This window comes from Ceratotherium simum, chromosome 24 (genome assembly GCF_057802395.1).
Source record: "Ceratotherium simum simum isolate JZ-2026a chromosome 24, ASM5780239v1, whole genome shotgun sequence".
In the NCBI taxonomy this organism is placed as follows: Eukaryota; Metazoa; Chordata; class Mammalia; order Perissodactyla; family Rhinocerotidae; genus Ceratotherium; species Ceratotherium simum.
In genome coordinates this window covers 16391662-16417683 of record NC_141923.1, presented here as the reverse complement: position 1 = coordinate 16417683, position 26022 = coordinate 16391662, and the positions used below count along the sequence as shown (strand labels likewise).

General features: G+C 34.1%; 1 protein-coding gene across 10 annotated transcripts in view; it reads right to left on the bottom strand.

Moving 5' to 3' along the window:
• Positions 1 to 26022, bottom strand: part of EML5 (EMAP like 5) — a 159792-nt gene that overhangs the window by 101916 nt on the left and 31854 nt on the right. For 9 of the 10 annotated variants that reach the window (XM_087448076.1, XM_087448080.1, XM_014784479.2 and 6 more), the window contains 6 exons: positions 21122 to 21281; positions 12417 to 12515; positions 10546 to 10614; positions 7759 to 7944; positions 5914 to 6049; positions 4331 to 4532 (listed from right to left, as the gene is read on the bottom strand). In XM_087448076.1, coding sequence (XP_087304202.1) covers positions 4331 to 4532; positions 5914 to 6049; positions 7759 to 7944; positions 10546 to 10614; positions 12417 to 12515; positions 21122 to 21281 — 852 coding nt within the window. The remainder of the gene's footprint in view (positions 1 to 4330; positions 4533 to 5913; positions 6050 to 7758; positions 7945 to 10545; positions 10615 to 12416; positions 12516 to 21121; positions 21282 to 26022) is intronic. The other variant, XM_087448077.1, reaches the window with a different exon arrangement.

The window sequence follows — 26022 nt, the reverse complement described above, 5'->3', positions numbered from 1 at the left end:
TCAAAACAAAAAAAAAAGAGAAAAGTAAAGTTCAAATGTTGCATTTTTAAGGCACAGTGGAGTGGGGATCATACTGTTATTAAATTAGATGGTAAAGCATTGTGTTTATTATGCAATGACTCTATAGCTGTCCTAAAAGACTACAAATATACATTAACATTACCAGGCTAAGCACTCATCACAATATTTTCAACTCACAGGAAAGCAATGGTCAGAAAACTTGGAAAATTTAAAACAGATCATCACAGAATTTGATGAGAGTTTTCCATCACAAAATTGGAAAATTTAAAACAGATCAGAATCACAGATGAGAATTAATCTCATCACAGAATTTCTTTACAAATTTAAAAATTACAATGAGGTTTCAACAAAACTAAGTATTTTAGTGGTTCATTTGTTAGCCAAGCAAGAAAAGCTCCTTATTGGTAATGGATTAACTAAATCATTTTGGATTGCTGCAGCTGAAGAAATGTGTCCAGAGAAAACAAATTTGTTTAAGACTATTAGCGTCTTGGCGAGAACAGTTGCTCAAAGAATTGAGGGTGTTGGGAACAACACCAAAAATTAATTAAAAAGCAACGCAAATAATTTTGAGTGGTTTTCCTTGAATCTTGATGAGTCAACAGATGTTACCAATACTACTCAGTTGTTATTTGAGCAGTTAATGCCAAATTTGAAGTGATGAAGAATTAGCTTCTATGAATAGTCTGTGCAGAACAACTACAGGCTAGCATATTTTCAAAGACATTAGTGAGAAAGCACTAATCCAATACAACATAAAGTGGAATCAGATGGTGGTAAAAAATATGTATGGAAAAAAAAGGTTGAGACAAATTGACAGAGACTGTGAAAATGTAGGTGTTTAAAGCCTATGATTATTCATTGTATTATTCTTTAGCAAGTATTTTGCAAAAAAATTTTGAATCGTTTTTTTGAACAAATAGTGTTAACAATGAACTTCATTTGCTCTTGTGGATTTAACCATTGTCAGTTCTGAATTTTTGTCAGGAATAGAAGCTAAAAATCGTGACTTGCCCTACCACATAGCAGCTTAATGGCTTAGCAGTCATAAAGTCTTATTACGATATTTTTGATCTCATGGCCAAGACTGAAATTTTTCTGAACCAGAACTGCCCTCAACTACTATTATTAAACACCGAATGGCTTTGGAAATTAGCTTTTGATTTCCTTCATTAAGTAGTAGATAATAACAACAATAAACAAACACATAGAGACAGAGATTGGATTGGTGGTTGCCAGAGGGGAAGAGGGGAGGGAGGAGGGCGAAAGGGATAATTCGGCACATGTGTGTGGTGATGGGTTGTAACTAGTATTTGGGTGGCGAACATGATGTAATCTATACAGAAATAGAAGTATAACGATGTACACCTGAAATTTATACAATGTTAAAAACCAATGTTATTGCAATAAACAAAAAATTAAAAATAAAAAAAATAATAATAAAAAAATAAAAAATCAGTAATTATCTGTAAAGAATTAGGTTGCATCCCCACCTCAACTCACTTTACAAAGATCAGGAGTTAAACATAAAAAAGAAAACCACTACTGTACTAGAAGAATATATTGGAAAACTTTTTAACCTTGGGGAAGATTTCTCTGATAGAAAACTCAGAAGTCATAAAAGAAAATATTGATAAATTCAGCTATATAAAAGAAAATAACAACAAAAAGACTTTTGCACAGCAAAAAAAACAACCCAAGCAAAGTAAAAAAGCAAGTAACAAATTGGTGATAATTATTTAAATTATTTGCAACTTATGTCACAAAGGGTTAATATCCATAATATATAAAAAGCTGCTAAAAATAAATGAGAAAAAGATCTACAACCTTATACAAAAAAATGGCAAGAAATGTGAATAGATCATAGAAAGGATTCTAGGGAACCAACTAAATATTTTTCAAACTAGTAAATGGGAAAGAATTAAGCACTTTTCTGCTTTTCCTGTACAAACTGTACCCAGGCTAACAAACAGCTGATGAGGTGAAATTCTCTTTATAGAAATAGGGTAGCTAACAAATGAATAATAAATGATAAAAAAAATTCGAATACCACCACTTGAAACTCTTTATAAAATAATAGACTAGGTCATGTATTCTCAACAGGGGCCTCATTGCCCCAAAGGCGCTAAAAATTAGTTCTTAGGGATGGAAATCTTAAATACTACAACAGTTTGTGGCTCTCTAAAGGACCACAGAACAAAAACAGATATACAGTTTCTTGTGGTGTTAAAACTTCACGGAGAGGAGGTGTAATTAGGGGGGAAAAGTCTGAAAAGTCTTACTAGGAAAGCAACAATTTAAAAAAAGGTTGAAAAAATAAATAAATAAAAAAAGGTTGAGAAACACTGATCTAGATAATAACCATCAACGGCTGCTAATATGACACAAAAAAGACTACATATTACACACCATCAAACAGGGATACATATTATCACCTAGGAAACACTCTTGGTGAAAATAAATAACTGCATTTCACCAAACCTCTAGATCTAAGTTTCAGTTTTACAGGATACAGGGAAGAGAGAATGTGTTAAAATACACTACGAGTATGCAATTAGCCAAATCCAGAATATGGGGAACTCTAGGGGGAAATACTTATTTTCTTCAACAAATGAACTGTAAGAAGGAAAAAGAAAAGGAAGGAAGGAAGCTATAGAATAAAAAAGATTTAGGGGCCGCCCCAGTGGTGCAAGTGGTTAAGTGCCCACGCTTCGCCACGGTGGCCCGGGGTTTGCCGGTTTGGATCCTGGGCATGCACCGACGCACCGCTTGTCAAGCCATGCTGTGGCGGCATCCCATATAAAGTGGAGGAAGACGGGCATGGATGTTAGCCCAGGGCCAGTCTTCCTCAGCAAAAAGAGGAGGATTGGTAGATGTTAGCTCAGGGCCGATCTTCCTCACACACACAAAAAAGATTTAAAGGACATATCAATGATTGCAATAAATGGACCTTATTTGGAGTCTAATTCTAAGAAGCCAAAGGAATGCTGTGTGCTGCAGTGTGCATTGTTGTGCTGTGTATTGTGGTGATGTTTACAGTTATCTTTTAGAGATACAAATGGAAATATTTACAGATGAAACGGGAAAAAAAAAGACAAGGACAGAGTGGAAAAAACATCTCAACACTTATCATTGGCCAGTGGTTCTCAAACTTTAGTGTACTTCAGAGTCACTTGAAGGCTTGTTAAACCACAAATTAATGAATTTCTCATATAAGGTCCTGGATAACGCATGAGAATTTGCATTTCTTACAAGTTCCCTGGTAATAATGATGCTGCTGGTCCAGGTACCACACTTTGAGAACCACTGTCATAGACAAAGGGCTAATTTCTTTAATATGTAGACAGATATTATTAGATCTCATTTTAAAATAATTAGAAAAAGACAAATGAACTAATAGAAAATAGGCAAAGAGTTTGAACAGGTCACAGAAAAGGAAATACAAATGTCCTCTAAATATGTGAAAACACATTCAGCACCCCTCAATATGAGAAAAAAGCGTGTTTTCAAAACATGAGATATCATTTTTAACCTTTTGGGGTAATAATTAATGCTGGCTAAGGTGTGGGAAAATGGGCACTGTCACATATTGCTGACAGGTATGTAAATTGTTACTGCCTCTGTATAAGGGATTATCTATCAAAATTTAAAATGCATATACCCTTTGAACACTGCTAAGAATTTATCACAGAGATATATTTACACATGTACAAAATGGCACAGGTACAAGGATATTCATTGCAAGCATTGTATTTTTTTTTTTTATAATTTTATTTTATTTATTTTTCCCCCAAAGCCCCGATAGTTGTATGTCACAGCTGCACATCCTTCTAGCTGCTGTATGTGGGACGCGGCCTCAGCGTGGCCGGAGAGGCGGTGCGTCAGTGCACGCCCGGGATCCGAACCCCTGCCGCCAGCAGCGGAGCACACGCACTTAACCACTAAGCCACGGGGCCGGCCCAGCAAATATCGTATTTAACAGCACAAAAGTGAAAGAACCTAAACTCCCATCAATAATGGATTAGTTGAATATTGCAGTATATCCATCTAGAATATTATATGCTTGTTAAAGGGGTGGATGTAGCTCTGTACATTCTGATATGAAACAAACTCCAACTTATGTTTGAAGGGAAAAAAACCAAAATCTTATAAATAGTTGTTAATTCTATTAATTTTAAGTACCTATTAATTATATTCATTTGTTATACTATAAGCTGATAAAATTTAAATCTAAATTTTTTTTAAAGTTTTTCTTATGTTTAGCTACAAACAAATTCCAGCCAATGCAATTACTTTATTATTTGCTTACCTGACTGAACGATCATCACTTCCAGTCACGGCCAAAGGTTTAGTAGGATGGATGGCAAGTGCCCAAAGTTCACCTTCACAATGTCCTTGCATAATTAGGAAAGGTTTATTTCTTTCATGGACCACAATTTCAAAAATTTCACTGTCCTGTGTTCCAACTAGAATGTGGTCACCTCGCCAACAAACACTCCTCACAGACAAACCTAGTCAAAACGAATCATATTTAAGATCAATACTGTGATAACAGAAAGCCAATCTGCCTAAATTGACATTAATTTTTGTATCTTTTATACCTTAGATATAAGGTAAAAGGAATCGGCAAGTCTTTGATCCACATATTTTCTTCAATTATCCATACTGTTTTCTATGCGGACTGAATTATTTCTCTGTTTTTATATACCTAATTTCTACCCATCCTTCAATACATACGTTCTTCTTCCTTATTAGACAAGTTGAGTCAAAGTCTGACCACTTCCTTAGCCAAAGTCTTATAAAACAGTTTGTATCATCCAAAAAAGTAATTATTCAGAGATTACCTTTATGGAATTGTATTATTTTTTTCTTAAAATAATCTGACATTTCATGTGTCTATATTTCATTTCTTCAATCTGTTTATAAAGTCATTTAGAAGAGAGACTTCTACTTTTTCTGTATACTCCACAACCCTTTTTGTAACCTTGGGAAAACTAGTGTCCTCCTCAGTTTTCTCACCTACATAATATGGCCAACATAAAGGTGCTGTGTACCTCACAATGTTGTTGAGAGGATCAAATAAAAAAAGTGTCAAATTATTTTATAAACTTTAAAGTACAATAATGCTCAGCAAAACTAATGAAAATAGTGTAACAGTTAACATTTACTGGACGATTATTATGTCAGACACTCTTCCAAACATTTTATGTATATTAGCTCATTTAATCCTATGAGATAGTTATTATCATTCTCATTTTACAGACGAAGTTAAATATGTAGCCCAAGGTCATACACCTGGTAAGTGACTAAAATACGGTGTAAATGTAAACCTGTGTAACTTCCAATCCTACTCTTATAATATCACACTAGTGAATGATACGTTTATTTTTATAGTGAAAGATTCTGTTTTATTACATCAATTTTTAAAAATCCCCCCACAAAAAATATCTCCTGATGGACGACAAATTTGCATGAAGGAAAAACACATCCACGTGTATTTAAATAACCCTGAACAAAAGTTTCCCCAACCCTCAACACACTTTATTTTCAACAGTTTATTTGCTAAATAGTTACATCTAGCATTCTAATAGTAAAATATTTTCAGAATCCAAGGTTACCTAAGTAAGTATCTATCACATCTCTCTGTAGGTCCCATTATAATAGGCATTAGACATATGAAAGAATCTTTGTCATAACAGTAAACCTAGACTATCTTTAGGCAAAATTTCTCCTCTTCAATAGAAGGATTTCAATTAAATGTATACAATATGAAGGGGCAAATGTAAGTCTCATTTATGTTTACAAAACATAACTTATGTTTACTGAAAGACACAAACAATCCTCGGTACATTTAGAATTTGCCTAGTAATGAGACATTTGTTTTGTTATTACCTTTGTATCCCTGGTCTGTTTCCCTGAGATCAATCACAGTAATTGGTTTAAAAGTTAAATCCCAAAGACGAATACAGCCATCTCTGCCACCAGTAGCAAAGCCTTCTTCACAAGCATTCATGCTAAAAATTCCTGCCTAGAAGAGGAAATAAAATAATGTAACAATATATACTTTTTAAGAAAATCTATTATATAAGGTAGAAACCCACTTTAAAAGATTTTGATATGACATAGGAATAAACAAAAACATCAGAAAACACAAATTAAATCTAGAAATAAGTCTATGTACATATAGAAACTCAATATATGACCAAGGTGATATTTAATGATATGAGCATAACATACAGTTAAACCATACACCATACAGACAAATGAATTATAGATAAAATACATATACATAAAATTCCAAATATAAAAAAATAAAACAAATATATTAGAAAAGAGTCAGAACACTTATGTAACTTTTGGCTGTGAGAGATCTTTTTATGCATGGCAGGTAACCCACAAGCCATAAAGGAAAATTTTTTAATTTTTCATATGAGAAAAGACACCATAAGCAAAGAGAAACAGATTGGGGAAATATTTGTAATATGTATAACTGTCAAAAGGTTAAATCCCTGATATACAAATGAATAAAGGAAAGAAAATCCAACAACAACAATAACAAAAAAAGAGAAAAGGATAAAAAAAGGCAATTAAAAGAAAAAGAAAGTCAGTCAATAAATATATGAAATTTCACAAACAGATAGAAAACAAAATTAAAACACGAAGTTACTATTTTCACCCAGAAGATAAGCAAAAATTTACAATCATGATCACATCCTGTGCTGATGAGTATGGGGGGGGAATTGGTATTTTTATCTACTGCTGGTGAAAATGTGAATTGCCACAACCTTTGTGGAAAAGAATTTGGTATTTCTGGTCTTTAGGCATTTTGCTTAAAGCAAGTCCTGTTCTAAATAGTTATTTAATATATTTTATATGTAATACATTATATATTTAATAGCGGTTCATATTAATATATTTAATAACTTTTCTACTTGATCTTACTGCTAACAATGTGGCAGCTCTGTGCTCTCTAGCTCCCGCTCCCTTCACTATTTGAGGGATCCAACTGCTAAAAAGCCCAAATCAAAAAACACTAAAAGGTTTTAACAACAGCTTTTTTTTCCTGATTTGATAACTTTTTGATATGAAAATCTCAAAAATTAAATTCCTTTGCCACTCACTTAATGAATCAATGATATTAAAATTTAAAAGTTATATTTTTTTATAGAACTGTTCCCAAACTTCCCACTGGTAAATTAGCCATAAGAGCACTAGCTTTACTCTAATATGGTTAATCTAGAATACTTTTAGAATGAATTTGACAAGCTTTTTTTCAACACTGCAGTCATGTGCTGCATAATGACGTTTCAGTCTATGACGGACCTCACATACGACTGTGGTCCCATAAGATTAGTACCATATAGCCCAGGTGTGTAATCAGCTATATCATCTAAGTTTATGTAAGTACATTCTGTGATGTTCACACAACGACGAAATCACCTAACAATGCATTTCTCAGAATGTATCCCCGTCGTTAAGCAACACATGACTGTACTCTGAGAAAGACACCATACTAAAGCAATGGTTTGAACAAGATACTAATTATACTAATAAATATCCGTGGGTCTAACTGTATAATGTTTCTTCATTGAAACCTTCAAAACAACCAAATTCAGTTATAACAGCAATTTTCAAGTAACTGGATTAGAAAGTGCTATATTATGTAATCTGCTGATCTAAGACAAGAAGGTAAGTAGGTAACAGCTAAAAGTGTTTAAAACATTTAAATATACTTACAGCATGGGCTCCTTGTATTGTTCGTATAAGATTAATTCCTTTCCAAACATATATATCCCCACTGAGTGCACCAGAATATGTTAATTCATCTCTTGCACAGGCTAGGCACAATATTGTCTGAAGATCACCAGTCTTACCAAAAACCCCTCGTTTTGGGGTCAGAGCATTTCCACATAAACTCCAGAACTAAAAGGTACATAAAACAGTCGAATTATCAAAGAATGCTTATAAAATGAAGTAAAATATTTCCAATACTTTGATGCTATATTAGAGCAGCAGACTAGAAATTACCTAAGAAATTCCCTTATGATACAATAGCATTCAATGTTCACATCCTCATCCTAGTGTTGTCAATAGCTATGTTATAGTAGACAAGTCACTGGTTTCAATCCTTATCTGTAAGAATAAGGGGAGTTGAACTAGATTATTTTTAAAATATGCTATGCTTCCCTTAGGTTTCTGAAAAAAGTCTATGAAACTTAGGTAATAAAGTTGGGAATGGGTTACCAATGAAAAATGAAGATAAGACACCATACACTAATAGGAAAAAGGACCAAACCTAATGTTCTATCTCTGATGAAGACAGTAAAGATGGGGGAAAAAAAAAGATTAGTATATTGCTCTCATTGATGTTTCCAAAGCTGAGCAATTCTTTTACTTGTAAAGCTTAAAAATAAGAGAGATACACATTTGGAGTAATTTGTTCACTCTTGGGAGAAGACAGGGAAGTCAAATAAAAATCTTCATGATCAGGGTTTTCATTCTTTTATGTGGATTCAGGTAAATTTTAACAGTTTGCAGAGAGAAGTAAAGAAACAAAAATAGGGTAGGGCAGGGAAATAAACTATAAATAGTTCTACATAAAGAAATTATGGCCAGAGAATAAATTCAACTTTATAACAAGTAAATTACAATTTAAAATAATATAATTTGTTAATATTATATACCTAAAAAATCTTACCTGATCTTCAAGATCTTATTTTAAGACCTAAAAGATCTTAGTTTAAAACCTGAAGCCTCAAAGAACTAAGAATTATGACACTTATCCATTCAAATAACTAATGAATGCTTTAATCAATGAAACTTTATAATTTTTGAATTTAAAAGCTCCATGACTTCTGTGCATAAGGATAGCTGGTTCTCTTCCTTTCAGCAAGTCCCAATTTCAATCTATTATTTTCTTCTAGAGCAGTGATTTTCAACTTTGGCTGCACATTAGAATCACTTTGGGGAAATTATAAAACATAGTATGCCTGGCCCCCACTGAGATAAACTGAAGACAGAATCTCTGGAGAGTGAAGCCCAGATACCCAACTGATTTTGATGCTCAACAAGAGTTAAGAACCACTGTTCTAGAATCCAGATCAGAGCTGTCAAATAAAACTTTCTGTGATGATGAAAATGTTCTATATATATACAGATATGTTCCATAACTATATATCTATATCTCTCTATATATATGTTGTCCAACAGAGTAACAACTAGATACATGTGGCTCTTGAGCATTTGAAATGTGACTGCCAGTGTGACTGAAGAAATGAATATTAAATTTTATTTAATTTAAATAGCTACATGTGGCTAGCTGCTACTGTACTGGCCAGTGCAGGTCTAGATCATCTTTGGGACTTAGTTTCCTCACACATATTGCCTGCAAAAGAACTACCACACTATTCATTGCCTCTACCAAAGGAAAAGAAATGTAACTCTATAAAAATATAGTTCGTTTGAGAAGATGAGTTTTAAAAACCTGAAAATGGACTTTTAGCTTTATTTACAATATAAAACAGCAGTAAGATCTCTTTAATTTGCCAATAATTTATTAAGCAGTTAATATAAATCAAATACTATGACAAACATCAAAGATGAACAAGACAAAAATTTCTTTCACAGTGCTTATACTGTGTACCTTAAACCTAGCACAGAGCCTTTTGCTATTGAATATTTATTGAAAAAATAAAGTTAATATTATTCATTATCAAATCAGTGCTAGAATATCAAAACTGTTATATCAGATAGTGGAAGAAAAGCAAGTATTTCCAATTTGCACCAAGGATTTACAAGCAATTATAAACATAAGAATGAATATCACCATTGATTATGTGAGCTTCAAAACCTGAACTATAATTATAAAACAAAAGTCAGAGCTTTCATAAGCAAAGTAAACAGTGCCTATCAAAGGCTGAGGTCAAATCAGAGAGCAACTATAGAGAGAGGAAAAGACAACACTTTCAGAAAGCTGGACATGTTCTAGGCACTATTATGACAAGCACTTGAATATATGCTGCCTTACTTAATCATCAACTCTATGAGGGTGGTAACAGCAGCCACAGTTTTAAGACGTGAAAAAAGGTCAAAGAGGTTAAATGACTCATCCCCAGTCAAACTGCTAGTCAGTAGCAAAGCCAACTCTATCCATGTTGCTTCTGCTACACCATTCTATCTTTGTGAACCATCTTGGTTTCCTATTCTCACATTTTATTTTGTAAGTGAAACATGAAGAAACAAGATGAACACAGTAATGCCTACTTCAGTAGACTAGAAATTCCTTTATGCAAAGTGTTTTATTAATTCCCTATTCATACTTATATCCCTTACAGTGCCTTGCACACAGTAACTACACAATAAATATTTGTTAGATTGAACATAAGAACATTAAAAATGTTGATATTTTAAAAATAAGTGCTGTCAAAATCCCTAAAACTATCCTAAATTGTAAATAGTGTGTTATGTACTTAGTGGCAGAGAATAAATAAATATGACTATTATAAAACAAGACCCTTCTAGTACCTTGATATGTTTTACACCACAGCTGACAAGTTTATTTGGCTGGTACAAATCCCAAGAAATATCAAATATCTGTAAACAAATCAGATTCATGGTTAAAATACTTATTTTCAGAATCATTTAAGAATCCTGTCCAAAAGACCAAACAGCCTAAAACCCTACCCATCATAAAACAATATTCCTCAATAAATAATATTACGAATCTTACACTTCAAAATCTTATAAGAGAAAAGTAAATACGTAAGTAATAAGGAACAAAAACTATTTCTTATTTTCTACGAACTTCATGAAGGAACTAGTGGAGTGAAAAGTAACACCTCTATTTTTAATGTTTTTTAAAAATTCGGTCCATAAATAACAAGAATGGTTCAACAGAACTAGGGCATGAGGCAGGTACCTGCATAAATTCTACAGAGGAAAGATACTTATTGGAACACACACTCAACACTTCTATAGCTAGAAATAGATACAGAACTACTTACATAAAGGATCCAAACATTTATTTCACAGTAAAAATTTTGTTTTTCTTTTTTAGCTTTCTTGTTTATGGGTCAAACAAAATTAACTTATACCTAAATTTTGGAGATCTTTGTTCTTTTCTAAGATTCCATAAATTCTACATATATACAAACCATTTTTGTTACAAAAGAAAACAAGAAGAAACCCAGATGAAATAAAATACACACCAGCAACATGAACTTTAATAATAAATTAAAGAAAAACTAATATTTGAAAAATAATTTCAAAGCAGAAAAAAACAATTCTGCCATCTGGTAGTCTTCACCGTGTTTCTTTGACATCTGTCTGCATAATCACCTAAAACATAATCACCTTACTATCTCTAAAAGTTTACAAAGTGATATCCCTCACTGATAATGAAGAAAAAATACCTCTTATAAATTAATGTTTAACAACTCACCATAATACAGGTTATATGAAAAACATATCAATGCAACTTTAAAATAATAACTACAAGAATACTTTTAAAAATTCCCATGACAGTATCATTTCTCATAATCATCAGTCTATTAACTAAAGTACTAACGTGTGAAATGCCTTGATCTAAGTAAGTCAGAATATACAACTGTCTAATAAAATATACCTAACACAAATAATTATCTAAATTGTGTTTGTGAGTGCGTGCCCCTTTGAGAATCTGCTGAAAACCAAGTTTATTTTCCAAAATGCAAATACACATAAAATTTTCCAAACAATTTTTACAGATTCATGGATTTCCCCCAAAATAGAATCAATTACTACACCTCCTGTGCTGGTTCAGGTTAGGATTTTACTACACACGAAAAAATCAGACATTTTTAAAAGTTTATGATAAAACTTTTGATGTTTATAAAAGTAGTATAATATTTAATTAAAAAGTTGATTACAAAGTATTCTTTATACTAATTTTATACAACTTGGAATATATTTTTAACAAGTTTCCAAAACAAAAAATGTTAGGTTTCTAAAAAATTAATACTAATACATAATTTTAAATTCATACACATAACATCATTTTTCACCTTAACTGTAATATTTATGTTACAAATTAGTGGTAAACCAAACTAAATAGACCCTAGGCATGAACCATTCAATTCTTAAATTGAGGTCTGAATAACTTAAAATTCATCATTTTTGCTGAAGCAAACACTGGGTTAAAAGTTTTGTGCTAACACTATACATACTGAGTTATGTTTTTGAGTACTACAATACATATTCATTCTAAAATTTTATGAGTATTTACAACTGTACTTTAAATTTTTAATTACATACGAACTATCTAGCAATAACAAAACACAGAAAGATAAAACCTCCTGACTCTCTTCTGGCCTTTTCCCAACCTGTACCCATTAGAAACCCCAAAGGAGAATACTTACTCTATCTGTGTGACCAGGAGCCATAGATAACATTTTTCCCCTTTTCCAATCCCAAACACAAACTGCATTCTTTGAATCGAGTCCAACTGAAACCAAACGCTGAATTTTGTCCAAGAAGTCCAGGAGGCAAACAAATCAAAAAGGAACCAAAACATAAATGGCAAACAAATTCTACTCATGGGTATTATAAACATTAGAACTTACACATTTATATTTTATAGCACTCATAGAGAAAAGCTGGATATATTTTATCTTGTTAATATTTGCACATATGTGTAGTTTTTCACATTAAGAAACAGAAGAGAGACTTCCATTTCTAACAGTAGGATTGACAAAATACTCTAAACATCTCTCTTGCCAAAAGTAAATATGCTAGATAAAATGTAAGAACATCTTTTTAAATGCACTGCTGAGCTGTCAAGGAATTAAGAAATCTGAGAACAAAAACACAGTGATTTCCTATGGGAATCCTGGAGGGTAAGAGAGCTCTTACACCCTCTTTACTCTAAAGGTATCAGCTAAATACTGGTAAGCCTGATTTTTGCTCTGTAGGCTGAACAAGAGTAGGAGACCAAGTTTCGGGCCTGCCCAAGGTGGGGATTTGAATTGCAGACCTCTGACTAAAGCAGTGAACTCTTCAGAGAAAGGGAAGACAAGAAACTACCCCTTTTTAAAGAAGGGGTTGGCAATGCATGAAAGGGAAGAAAAACCTCCCTAAAAATTTGTAGCCACAAGCAGCCTTCAATTCACATGGTTGTAGGGCCTAAATCCACATTAATTATGAATCCTTCAAACAGAAAATTTCATTCAGAGTGGTCCTAAGGGTCGCAGAGTCTTCAAGCATCTTCAGCAATGTGGTACAGGCAAATATAAATCCTATGTGGAGGACTGAAACCTCAATCCATCCCTCAAAGAATTCCTACAGGTAGCAATTCAGTAAAAATAAGCTTAAAATAAACAACCTCCCTACAATAATCACAGGAAATAAGGGACCATGAGTGAGAATCAGCAAGTCATGACAAATAGCAAAAGCAGTCCTGCAAAATATCAGACATTGTAACTACCAGATGATATAAAATAAGCTTAACATGAGTAGAGAAATAAAATTAAAGCTTCAAAATCTCTTCATGTGAGCCAAGGATAGGAGTATCTGAGCCAATTTGAAGAAGCAAACAGAATTTCTAGAAGTGAAAAATAAAACAAATGAAATTTAAAATTCAGTGGAAGAGTTAAATAGATTAGAGGGGGATGAAGAGACAGAGTTGAAAAGATGAGACAGTAAGATGGAAAGTATGAGAGAGGTTAGGAAACATGAAAGATGGACTTCTGGCCATGAAGGAGCATCAGGGTCTGAACTTGCCCCCCTGCCACAAACAACTAGAAAACTGTACAAGATATATGAAACAAATGTTTTCAGACATTCATAACAGAAAATGAAGCACTGTGAACTCTGGAAGAGGGGAAACAAGCAAAGCAAGTCCTGCAATTGGCCCAGCCTGCATCTAGGAGGCAATTTCCAGACTACAGCACAGAAAGCTGAAATCCAAATAGAGGCCAGCAGGCTTGCTGATTTGAGAAGACAGAGTCTGGAGTTCAGAGAAGCCAAGATGGCTAGAATGTGCAAAGCAGAGAAAGGGCTCTGGAAAACCTGTTTACAGGTCCTCGTGAGAACACCAATCTTTGCAGGCATAGGGTGAAATCCATGAGGCCACACAAAGAACAAATTCTGGAAAAAGAACAATTACTGAGGAGCTAAAACCAAACAATTCCCAGAGATCACAAGGGTCAAGATCACTCAAATTCCCAATAGCCAGAAGGGAGATATCTCTTTGAATTCACTGAGAATTCAGGAGGGATCCCAGGAGGGTCACACCTTAGTAGTGAAGTTAAACCAGCAGTCCTAGAGGAAAAGCTACTCTAGCTCTGCCCCAAAAAAGCTTGAAAGTAAGCTTTTCACAAGGATCAAATGGATCCACAAGGAATTTAACTAACTGCCAGAACAATGTCCAAAATGCTTTAAAGGGCTACAACAAAAATCCAGCATTCAGAATGTAACATATACATATGCAGTATCCAATAAAAAAAGAAAAATTACTGGACATGTGAAGAAAGAGGAAAATGTGACCAATACTCAGGAGAAAAATCAGTTAATAGGTCCAGGAATCACAGAGATGATTAAAATTAGGAGACATTAGCTGTTAAAATGAAAATGTTCAAGATGCTCAAGAATTATTTTAAAACAAATATGCAAAGAATAAAAAGAGAAATAAAAGATATAAAAGAACATGTAGAACTTGTAAAAATAAATGTTAAATTATCTGAAATGAAAATTCACTCCAAAAGATTAATAGCAGCTTAGACAAGGAAGAAAACATAAATGAACACGAAGGTGTAGCAACAGAAACTATCCAAAATAAAGCACAGAAAGAAAAAGGAAAAAAAATTAACAGGGCTTCAGTTACCTTTAGAAAAATATCAACTGGTCTAACATACAGGTAATTGTGGTTCCAAAGGAGAAGAAAGATGGAGGAAAAGAAAAATAAAACAAAACTGAAGAAATAACGGCCAAAATTTTCTAAATTTGATGAAAACCACAGAGCCACAAATCTAAGATGCTCAATAAACTCCAAGCAGGATAATCAAACACACAGAAAAAACATACATCCACACACATGGTAATCAAACTGCTGAAACCAGTGCTAAAGAGAAAAATTTTAAAATAAACCAGAAAAAAAAAAAAAAGACAATTTTGATATGGAGGAACAAAGATTAAAAAATTATACTAGGGCCGGCCCCGTGGCTTGGCGGTTGGGTGCGCATGTTCTGCTACTGGCGGCCCAGGTTCGGATCCCGGGCGAGCACCGACGCACTGCTTCTCCAGCCATGCTGAGGCCGCGTCCCACATACAGCAACTAGAAGGATGTGCAACTATGACGTACAACTATCTACTGGGGTTTTGGGGGGAAAAAAAAAGGAGGAGGATTGGCAATAGATGTTAGCTCAGAGCCGGTCTTCCTCAGCAAAAAGAGGAGGATTAGCATGGATGTTAGCTCAGGGCTGATCTTCCTCACACACACACACAAAAATTATACTAGACTTCTCATCTGAAACTATGAAAGTCAGATGACAATGAACAACCTCTTTAAAATGCCGAGAAGGGGGGGCAGCCCAGTGGTGCAAGTGGTTAAGTGTGCGTGCTCTGCTGCGGCAGCCCAGGGTTCGCCGGTTTGGATCCCCGGCGCACACCGACACACTGCTTGGCAAGCCATGCTGCGGCGTCGTCCCATATAAAGTGGAGGAAGATGGGCACGGATGTTAGCCCAGGGCCAGTCTTCCTCAGCCAAAAAAAGAGGAGGATTGGCAGATGTTAGCACAGGGCTGATCTCCTCACAAAAATAAATAAATAAATAAATAAACAAATAAACAAATAAAAATAAAATGCTGAGAAGGGAAAAAAGTCAACATAGAATTGCAAACATATCTTTTGAAAATTTGGTCAAAATAAAGTCTTTTTCAAGTAAACAAAAGGTGAGAAAATTTATCAACAAACCCGCACTACAAGATATGGTAATGCAAGTTTTTCCAGGCAGAAGGAAAATGATAACAAAGAGAGACTTAATTTACATATACGACTCAAAAGTGCCCAAACGGTAAATATGTAAATAAGACTTTTCTTGCTTTTAATTTTCTTTTACAACTGTTTAAGACAAAAATAACAATAGTTATTATGAGGTTTACAAAATATGTAGAAGTAAAATGATGACAACAATAGCACAATAAACAGAAAGAGAGAAAGTAAACAGCAGAATACATATTTTTTATCCTTTCCATGTGCACATGAAGCTTCATGAAGATCACAAAATTTTGAATCACAAAATAAGCCTAAACAAATTTTTAAAAATTAAAATACAGGGCATATTTTCCGACAAAAACATAATTAAATCAGAATAACAGAAAGTTATGTCGAAAATTCTCCAAATATTTGGAAATTAACAATACACTTCTAAGTAAGTGAAGCGTTAAGGAAGAAATCACAAGGACCAACCCACAACATACTTTGAAAAGCATTGGGTTAGAACCAGGGATCAGCGAACCACAACTCTCAGGCCAAATCCTGCCTGCACCCTGTTTTGGTAAATACTAAAGTTTTGTTGGAATACAGCCACACCCATTCTTTACAAGCTGTCTATGACTGCTTTCACACTACAATGCAAAGCTGAGTAGTTGCGACAGAGCTTAAAATATTTACTATCTGACTTGTTATACAAAGTTTACCAGTCTCTGGTTTAGAGCATAGATGCTGGTACCAGACTCCCCAGGTTTGAACACCGGCTCCATCTCTCACTAACTGGATGACTTTGGGCAGTTATTTAGCCTCTCTGTACCTTAGTTTCCTCACCTATTAAGTGGGGATAATAAAAGTACCTCATGGGTTATTTTGAGAGTCAACATATATACACACATAAAGGAGTTAGAAGAGTGCTTAGCATATGGTTAATGTTATATAAATGTTTGCTATCATCATCATCATTACTAGGTTACCATAACCATAATTAGTTTTAAGAACCCTCTACCTGTCCCAATGAGAAATGCCATCTAGTACCCAGTTACAGTTTCTGCACAGTAGAAGTACTATTTAAACCCCTAAATGGTAGAATGAAAGTCTAACATAAAAAGATACAGAATATAGTTTATTATGGTTCTCCATCAAATCACACTAGCAGACAGCCCAAGGAAACAAGAGCAGATGATATGCTCCTCCTGAGAGTCTTTAATATCTGAGAACTAGACGGTATCAGCAAATACCTAGCTAAAACAAAGATATCTACCTCTTGCTATAGCATACTGTGTAGGGATTAAAATTTCACAAGGCAAGTATAAAATGAGGAACAGTCAGAGGGGCACTGTCTTTTCTACTCATGCCTCTTCTCTCTAGCTCAGCTCATCATACACACATACCAAACCACAACTGGCCAAAAGCTCTAAAACTTCATGTATCTCCATAGAGCCTCAAAGCATCTAGCTCTGTACAGGCAGTAACAAAATAGACCTGGGAGCACTTCCTCTGTAGCCCTGATAAACATATCACGGCCAAAATCAACCTCCCTAAGCATAGGTTAAGCAACAGCACAGAGGAAAAGGTAGACACAATCAATCACAAAATACCTCCTTTTCTAGCTTTCTATCATTTTTTACTTTATCATCTTTTCTCACATTTAACCCAGCCTAGGTTGGTGAGGAAGAGGATAAAGAAAGTTTTCCAGTAAAAGTAATGCTTGAACCATATCTTGGAAGATAAGAGTAAGAGATAGTTGGGTAGAAAAGTAAGAGAAAGTGCATTTCAGACCAAAAGACACAAGATTAGAGAGATCGTGGCGCTTTTAGGAAAGTGCCAGCACTTCATTGTGGCTTAAGGGAGGAGTGTCAACTGGGAAGTGGCAGGAGACAAGGCTGGAGAGGTAGGCCAGGAGCCAGGAGAAATAAGTTTTGTTTTTTAGAGTTGGAATTAAGAGAGAATTCAGTTTTAAATGTGTACTATAAGATATATCTCTATGATATTCAAGGAGGGTATTTGGAGTTGAGAAGAGAAGCCAGGGCCACTATTAACTAATATGGGAGTTAACAACAAGGATCTAGCTAATCACCTAGAGAGAATAAGTAAAGTGAAAAGAAAAGAAAGCTATAGACACCTAAAGAACACTGACATTTAAGAAGCAGACAGAAGGAAAGGCCCCTTTAAAGAAAACTAAGAAGTAACAGAGAGAGAGAAAGAAAATCAAATAATAGAAGCCTCTATCCAGTTTCCCAAATTCCTCCCTGATCCTACTCCCAAACAAAATCTTGGTTGTGTCCATTAATTGAACTGGAAATATTTATTAAAAAGTTCTAGCACACTAAATGTGCAGATAAGAAAAATATCCTAATAGACACAACTAGACACATCCCATAAGTTCTTGCAACTGTGAAACATATTAAATAATGGACAACTAAAACTTAAAAGATTCTAGTATGGAGGTCCTTTTGATCTCAGTGTTCATTATATAAGAACTAATTATTACAATGTTATAAAGTAAAAATCACAAATTTTGCAAAAGACGGAGGACTTAATGGAATAAATATTAGTCAAATCATACATAAAGCCATTAGAAGTTAGGATCTGGCAGAGCAATAGAAGAGAAAAAAATTCAAGAATAATACAATAAGCACTTGAAATACGTCTATAGATATCAAGCGATTACTAAAAGGCCCTTGGAAAAATCAATGAACTCCTCTAATATTTTTGCAAAAATGACCCTCTTCATAATCATGTGCCAAAAGTCAAAGAGAAACTAAAGCATTTTATTTGTACCAGTATATAATTGACAAAATTAGGTTAAAAAAATTAACACTTTATTCTTGTTCATTTTATAAATTAGCAGAATTGTAACTATAAGCTAGATTTTCTTAAATATGAGAAAAGTGTTTTTTATAAATTATGGTTATATTTTCAAAATAAAGTACCAAATTTCCCCTCCTCCTATCCCCTTCTCCCATTTACTATGAAATTTTAGTCCCTGTTTGATGTGGATTTATATAAATAGCCTTTTCAGGCCCTAATTATTCTCAATAAGGCAGACTCAATTAGTGTGCATATTCAATCCATTTAGAAGAAACCCTCTGGGAAAAGAACATTCAGCATTACTACCAACAGGGAAATTCATTCATTGGATAAATCTTCCTTGACCACTTATAGTTTTAAATACAGTAGAAAATGCAAAAATTATTCAATATTTCCTAGTTGGTGTCTCATAAACAGCTTATAGATATTAGTGAATAGATATGTTCTCAAATATATTTTTTAACTAACAAATTTTCTCATTAACATAATTTCAGAGATACTCTTCTTAACTTAATCTTCAACTGACAGCAGTTCCTTACAAGCTTTAACTGTACTTAAGATGGATGAATTCCTTTTGAAATATAAATAACCACCTTCTAAGTTTCATGTTTGGGAGGCAGTAGAGCATTGCTGTTAAAAACATGAGCTTTGGAGTGTGACTGACCTGGGTTCCCGCTCTGGCTCCATTTACTAGCTGTGTAACCTGGGGCAAGTTACTTAACCTCTCTAAGTCTCAGTTTCTTTATCTGTAAAATAGAGATAATAATAGTATCTATTTCATAGGGTTGTTGTGAGAATTAAATGAGATAATGTAAGTTTAGCACAATGCCTGGCACTTAGCATGTGCTCAATAACTTTTAGCTATCATGTTTTTTATAAGCTTCAATTTTTAAGGAACACATTCTCATAATGATGTGATATGAGATAATAAAATACATGTACCCAAGACTTTTCCTATAAAGTTGCTTAAAATAAGCAAATTTAAAGGCTTTCAACTAGTAAAAGCTATGGGCATGATTTCTCCTTGTATATATAAGAGAAATTCCTCAGCAATGCAATACATTTAGAAAGGGCAACTTTAAAAACAAAACATCTATATTTAAAGTATACAGACACTTATAGCTAAAACATCTTGGATTTTATAACACCTTTTGTAATTGATTTTTGGAAACAACTTTGTAGGTTTGTTTTATAAAATATAATCTCTTGTAAAGTAGGTAGAGTATTATTCTTTTCCTTTTAAAAAAGAAAATGAAGTTCTGATATGAGGACATTAAGGGACTTGAAAAATAATAGCAAAAACTGGACATGAATTAAGGTTCTGTAATTGCCAATCACTGCTACACAGTGATATTAAACTTAGAAGCACATTTTTCCCCAAATGAGAGGTTCGTCTTTATAGATCCCTTACCAGACTTTTATCAGAAAGTCATATTAATCTAGCCTACTCAAAGAAGTTATTCCTCAGTTACAAATAAAACATCTACCGGTTATCATTTTCAAGGGAGTAGAACACAATGTAATCTTTTCTGTAAGATCTAGACCTACAAAATTAATTTTATGAATTGAAAAGCAGATAACCAAAATTTTTCTAAAAGTTAAAATGATTTTTAAAGTTTAATTTTAATGTAAAACTTTTAAAGACTATAAATTAATCACACCTGCAAAATCCAACTTCTCACCACTTTTTAAATATGTTTTAGGTCTAACAAGTTCCATGAAAGCACCACAAAAAGCTCTTGGTTTGTTTAATTTTTTTAAAATCAATGACTAGAGTAAATAATAATTTGGGAACTGATTAGTAAGTGGAATGATAATTATATCCTTTGTTTTGAACTTTGATTTTGTATAAAAATAGCTCATATTACAGGAACTGCCTCACTATTTTCAATAAAAAATGTAATTTTAACAGAAACCTTTATACAGCAGTAAAATGTATACAACAGTTTCTACTTAGAGAAACTTAATTTTCCTAAGATGTCTTCCATCGATCGGTCCTATCAACATACACTATCTGCAAAAGAGTTATATGTAAAATTTTCTAGAACAACCAGATAATATTCCACTGAGCGAGAATTTCTTTGGCTTTCATAGTAGGAATTACTTCAACTGAAAAGATCTTGATACAAAAAAATAAAACTCCTTATTGTTATTATTTTTCTTATATACATTAACCACCCACCCCACCTCCCCACCTCCACCCTTCAACAAACAAACAAGTACTTTTCATTAATTGCTTTCCAATTTAACTTGATATATTTATAATCATTTCTTAGTACACATTTTTAAAACATAGTTTAGAAAAAGAGGAAAAATTTTCACATACCTGTCCATCTAAGTCGAATGCTAAACAAGCTATACCATGTGTATGAACATCCTTTAGAACTGATACAGTCTGCACAGTGTAGGAATCCCAAACACAGATATAAGGCTCTTTCCCAACTTGTCCTGTTGCTACCAATACTCGTTCAGGATGCAAAGCAAGGCTGTAAAATAAATAAATAAACAAATAAATAGACAAAAACTGCTTATAGAGCTTTTATAGTATTTGGTACATATAACATTTATATATACCAATGTGAAAATTACACTTTAATTATGTATCCATTTAAAATAATTTGGATTTAAAATAAAATAACACCTATAAAAATCCATGCTAAGAGTTACTACTTCAATAGCATATGTGATAAACAGTTAATGATAGACTTCATAATCCCTGTAATTTGATAATAGGGCGTGAAAACTTCTCAAAAACAGAATTCTCACAAGGGACAAAATGAACCACAGCAACAAATTAGAAGCAACCCTACCATATGCCGTTTTCTTATTTGGTATTCATCTGTTTTTAAGCCCTCGCTCCCATTTTACTCTTTCATTGGATAAAGTTAGACCAAATCTTAGTGTCCAAAAACAGCATTTAGTAGCACTCCTATGATACCATTAGTACTAAATTACAAACCTCATTTTAAGAAATAGAAAAGTCACAGAAAGTAATCTATGAGTCTTTATAAACAAGACAAAGACCTAACAGTTGGTAACGGTTTAGGTACATCAGCAGAAGGCAGGGAATGAATATAAATTTCCCCTTGATAAATTTTTCTACAAGTGGATTTAGATTATCAGATTCACCCTTGGGAAGAGAAAAATCACTCCTGGCATCAGGGTAGAGGATGAACTGAAAGAGGGAAAAGTCAGGATGATATTAAAGCAGGATCAACTGATTGGATGTAGGGAGTAAGGGAAAGGGAAGGGTCTAAGATGACTCTTGTGTTTCTGCCTTGGGCATTTGGATGGCTTGGGGTGGTATTCACCAAGTCAGGGAATACTAAGTGAGTAACCAGTGAGAGGGAAGGTAAGTGGGAATGGAAAGTTGGTTCAACATATTAAAATCAACCAATGGAATATATCACATTAATAGAATAAAGGACAAAAAAATCCCACATCTATTCATCTCAATAGATGCAGAAAAAGCATCTGACAAAAATTCAACCTCTTTCATGATAAAAACACATATAACAAACTAGGAATTAAAGAGAACTTCCTGAAAAAGGGCATCTATGAAAACCCACAGCTAACTTCACATTTAACGGTGAAAGCCTGAAAGTTCTCACTCTTAAGTATAGAAACAAGATAAGGATGTCAGCTCTTGCCATTTCCATTCAACATGATACTGGATATTCTAGCCAGGACAATTAGGCAAGAAAAAGAAATAAACGGGAGAAGTAGAACTATCTCTACTTGCAGATGACATGATCTCGCATATAGACAATCCTAAGGAATCCACAAACAAACAACAAAATAAATCCCAAGTACAGCGAGCTAATAAATGAGTTCAGCAAGGGTGAAGGATATAAGATCAATACAAATCAATTGTATTTCTATACGCTAGCAACGAACAATCTGAAAATTAAATCAAGAACACAATTTCACTTATAACAGCATGAAAAAGAAGAAAACACTTAGGAATAAATTTAACAAAAAAAGTACAAGACTTGTACACTGAAAACTACAAAACACCATTAAAGACATTTTATTTATTTTTTATTTATTTATTTTTTTGTGTGAGGAGACCAGCCCTGTGCTAACATCTGCTAATCCTCCTCTTTTTCTGCTGAGGAAGATCGGCCCTGGGCTAACATCCATGCCCATCTTCCCCCACTTTATATGGGACGCCGCCACAGCATGGCTTGCCAAGCAGTGCGTCGGTGCACGCCCAGGATCCGAACTGGTGAACCTTGGGCCGCTGCAGCGGAGCGCGCACACTTAACCACTTGCGCCACCGGGCCGGCCCCTAAAGACATTTTAAAGGATCTAAATAAATGGAAAGACACTTCATGTTCTAGACGTGCAATATTAAGATGGCATTACTTCCTAAATTGATCTACAGAATCAACACAATCCCTGCCAACATAATAGTTGCCTTTCTTGAAGAAACTGACAAGCTGATTCTAAAATTCAGAATACCCAAAACAATCTTGAAAAAGAACAAAATTGGAAGACTCATACTTTCCAATTTCAAAACTTACTTACTACAAAACTATAGTAATCAAGACAGTATGGTACTGGCATGAGGATAGATATGCAGATCAAAGAATCAGAACTGAGAGTTCAGAAATAAACTAATACATTTATGGTCAACTGACTTTCAACAAGGGTGGTGCCAAGACGATTCAATGGGAGAAGAATGGTCTTTTCAATAGATGGTGCTGGGACTTATGAAGATCCACATGCAATAGAGTGAATGTAGGCCCATATCTCAAACCATATATAAAAATCAACTCAAAATGTAAGAGCTAAAATTATAAAACCCTTAGAAGAAAACATAGGTATGAATCTTACTGACCTTGGATGAAACAATGGTTTCTTTATTTTTTTTATTTTTATTTTTTGTGAGAAAGATCAGCCCTGAGCTAACATCCATGCCAATCCTCCTCTTTTTTTTGCTGAGGAAGACTGGCCCTGAGCTAACATCCATGCCTATCTTCCTCCACTTTATGTGGGACACCGTCACAGGATGACCTGACAAGTGGTGCGTCAGTGCGCCCCTGGGATCCAAACCCAGGCCACCAGCAGTGGAGCGCACGCACTTAACCGCCACACCACGGGGCTGGCCCAATGGTTTCTTTAGATATGACACCAAAAACAAAAATGACAAAAGAAAAAATAGATAAAACAGACTCTGGCTCTGCTCTTCATAAGCTTCTGGGTAAATTACTTATCTTAAAAAGGGAATATAGGGGCCGGCCCCTTGACTTAGTGGTTAAGTGCATGCGCTCCACTACTGGCGGCCCGGGTTCGGATCCTGGGGGCACACCGACGCACTGCTTCTCTGGCCTTGGCCACGTCCCACATACAACAACTAGAAGGATGTGCAACTATGACATACAACTATCTACCGGGGCTTTGGGGAAGGAAAAAAGGAGGAAGATTGGCAATAGATGTTAGCTCAGAGCCAGTCTTCCTCAGCAAAAAGAGGAGGATTAGAACAGATGTTAGCTCAGGTCTGATCTCCCTCACCAAAAAAAAATAATAATGATAAAAAAGGGAATATATTTAACTGTAAGTAATGTGAAGGCAATTTCCCCACACTTGGAATTGGGAAGGAAAAACATTAAGGTCCTCATAGTTTAACCACAAAATCTACATACAACAGGTCAAAGATATTCAAAGTCACAATTAAAGAAAGAGCATAGGGTAGGTGCATGTTTATTATTTATAAGAAACTGCCAGTTTTCCAAAGGGGTTGTATCATGTTATACTCCCACAATGTATGAAAGTTCCAGTTACTCCACATTCTCACTAATATTTGGTGTTGTCAGTCTTTTTAATCTGAATTTCCCTGATGAATAATGATATTGAGTAATGTTTCTTATAATCTATCTGTTCACGTCTGCTAATCATTTTAATTGGGTTGTCTTTATATTTTTTAGTTTTGAAACTATTTTATATTTTCTCAATATAAGTCCCTTTGTCTAACATACGATTTTCAAATATTTTCTCCCAAGCTGTGGTTTTTCTTTTAATTCTCTTAAGTTTCTCTCACAGACCAAACATCAATTTTTATGAAATCCTGTTCATCAACTTTTTCATTTTATACACCATGCTTTTCCATAACAAAAGGTAATAAGGATTTCCTCTTATGTTTTCTTCTAAAAGTCTTATAGTTTTATGTTTTACATTTAAATATATCATCCATTTTGAGTTAATTTTTGTATAAGATGTAATGTAGGTTGAGGCTCATTTTTTTTCCCATATGGATGTCCAATTTGTTCCAGCACCATTTACCGAAAATACTATCTTTTCTCCACTGAACTGCCCATGCACCTTTGTGAAAAATCAGTTGACCATATCTATGTTAAATTTGTCACAAACTGTACCTAATATTTCGTTCCATTAATCTATGTATCTATCCTCTCACCAATACCATGCTGCCTTGATTGCTGTAGCTTTATAATAAGCCTTAAAATTGAGTACTGGGAGTCCTCCAACTTCATTCCTTTTCAAAATTGTTTTCGCTATTCTAATGACTTTATCTTCCCTATAAAGTTTAGAATCAGTTTGTATATCCTAAATATCCTGTTGGGAATGGGACTGGGATTGCACTAAACCTATAGATCAATTTGAGGATAACTGACATCTTAACTACACTGAGTCCTTCAATCCATGAACATGATGTAGCCCTCCATTTTTAGGTCTTCTTTGCTTTCTCAGCTTTATTTTATAGTTTTTAGTATACAAATCCTGCATGGATTTTGTTGAATTTATACAAGACTTTTTGAGTTTTTACAAATGGTATTGTTTTAAATTTCAGTTTCCAGTTGTTCATTGCTAGTATGTAGAAATACAATTGATTTAAGAATGTTGACTTTGTATCCTGTGACCTTGCTAAATTCACTTATTAGTTTTGGGAGTTTGTGTGTGTGTGTGTTTTGTAGATTATATGGAATTTTCTATGTAGGCAATCATGTTATCTAGGAATAGACAGTTTATTTCTTCCGTTCCTCTAAGCCTTTTATTTCTATTTCTTGCCTTACTGCACTGGCTAGAACTTCCACTACAATGTTGAATTAGAAGTGATAAGAGAGGACATCCTTGTCTTTTTCCTGGTCTTAGAAGGAAAACATTCAGTCTCTCACCATTAAAGCATGATGTTAGCTGTAAGTTAGCTATAGTTGAAAAGTAGTCCTCTATTCTTAGTTTTTTAAGCACTTTTTAAAACACGAACAA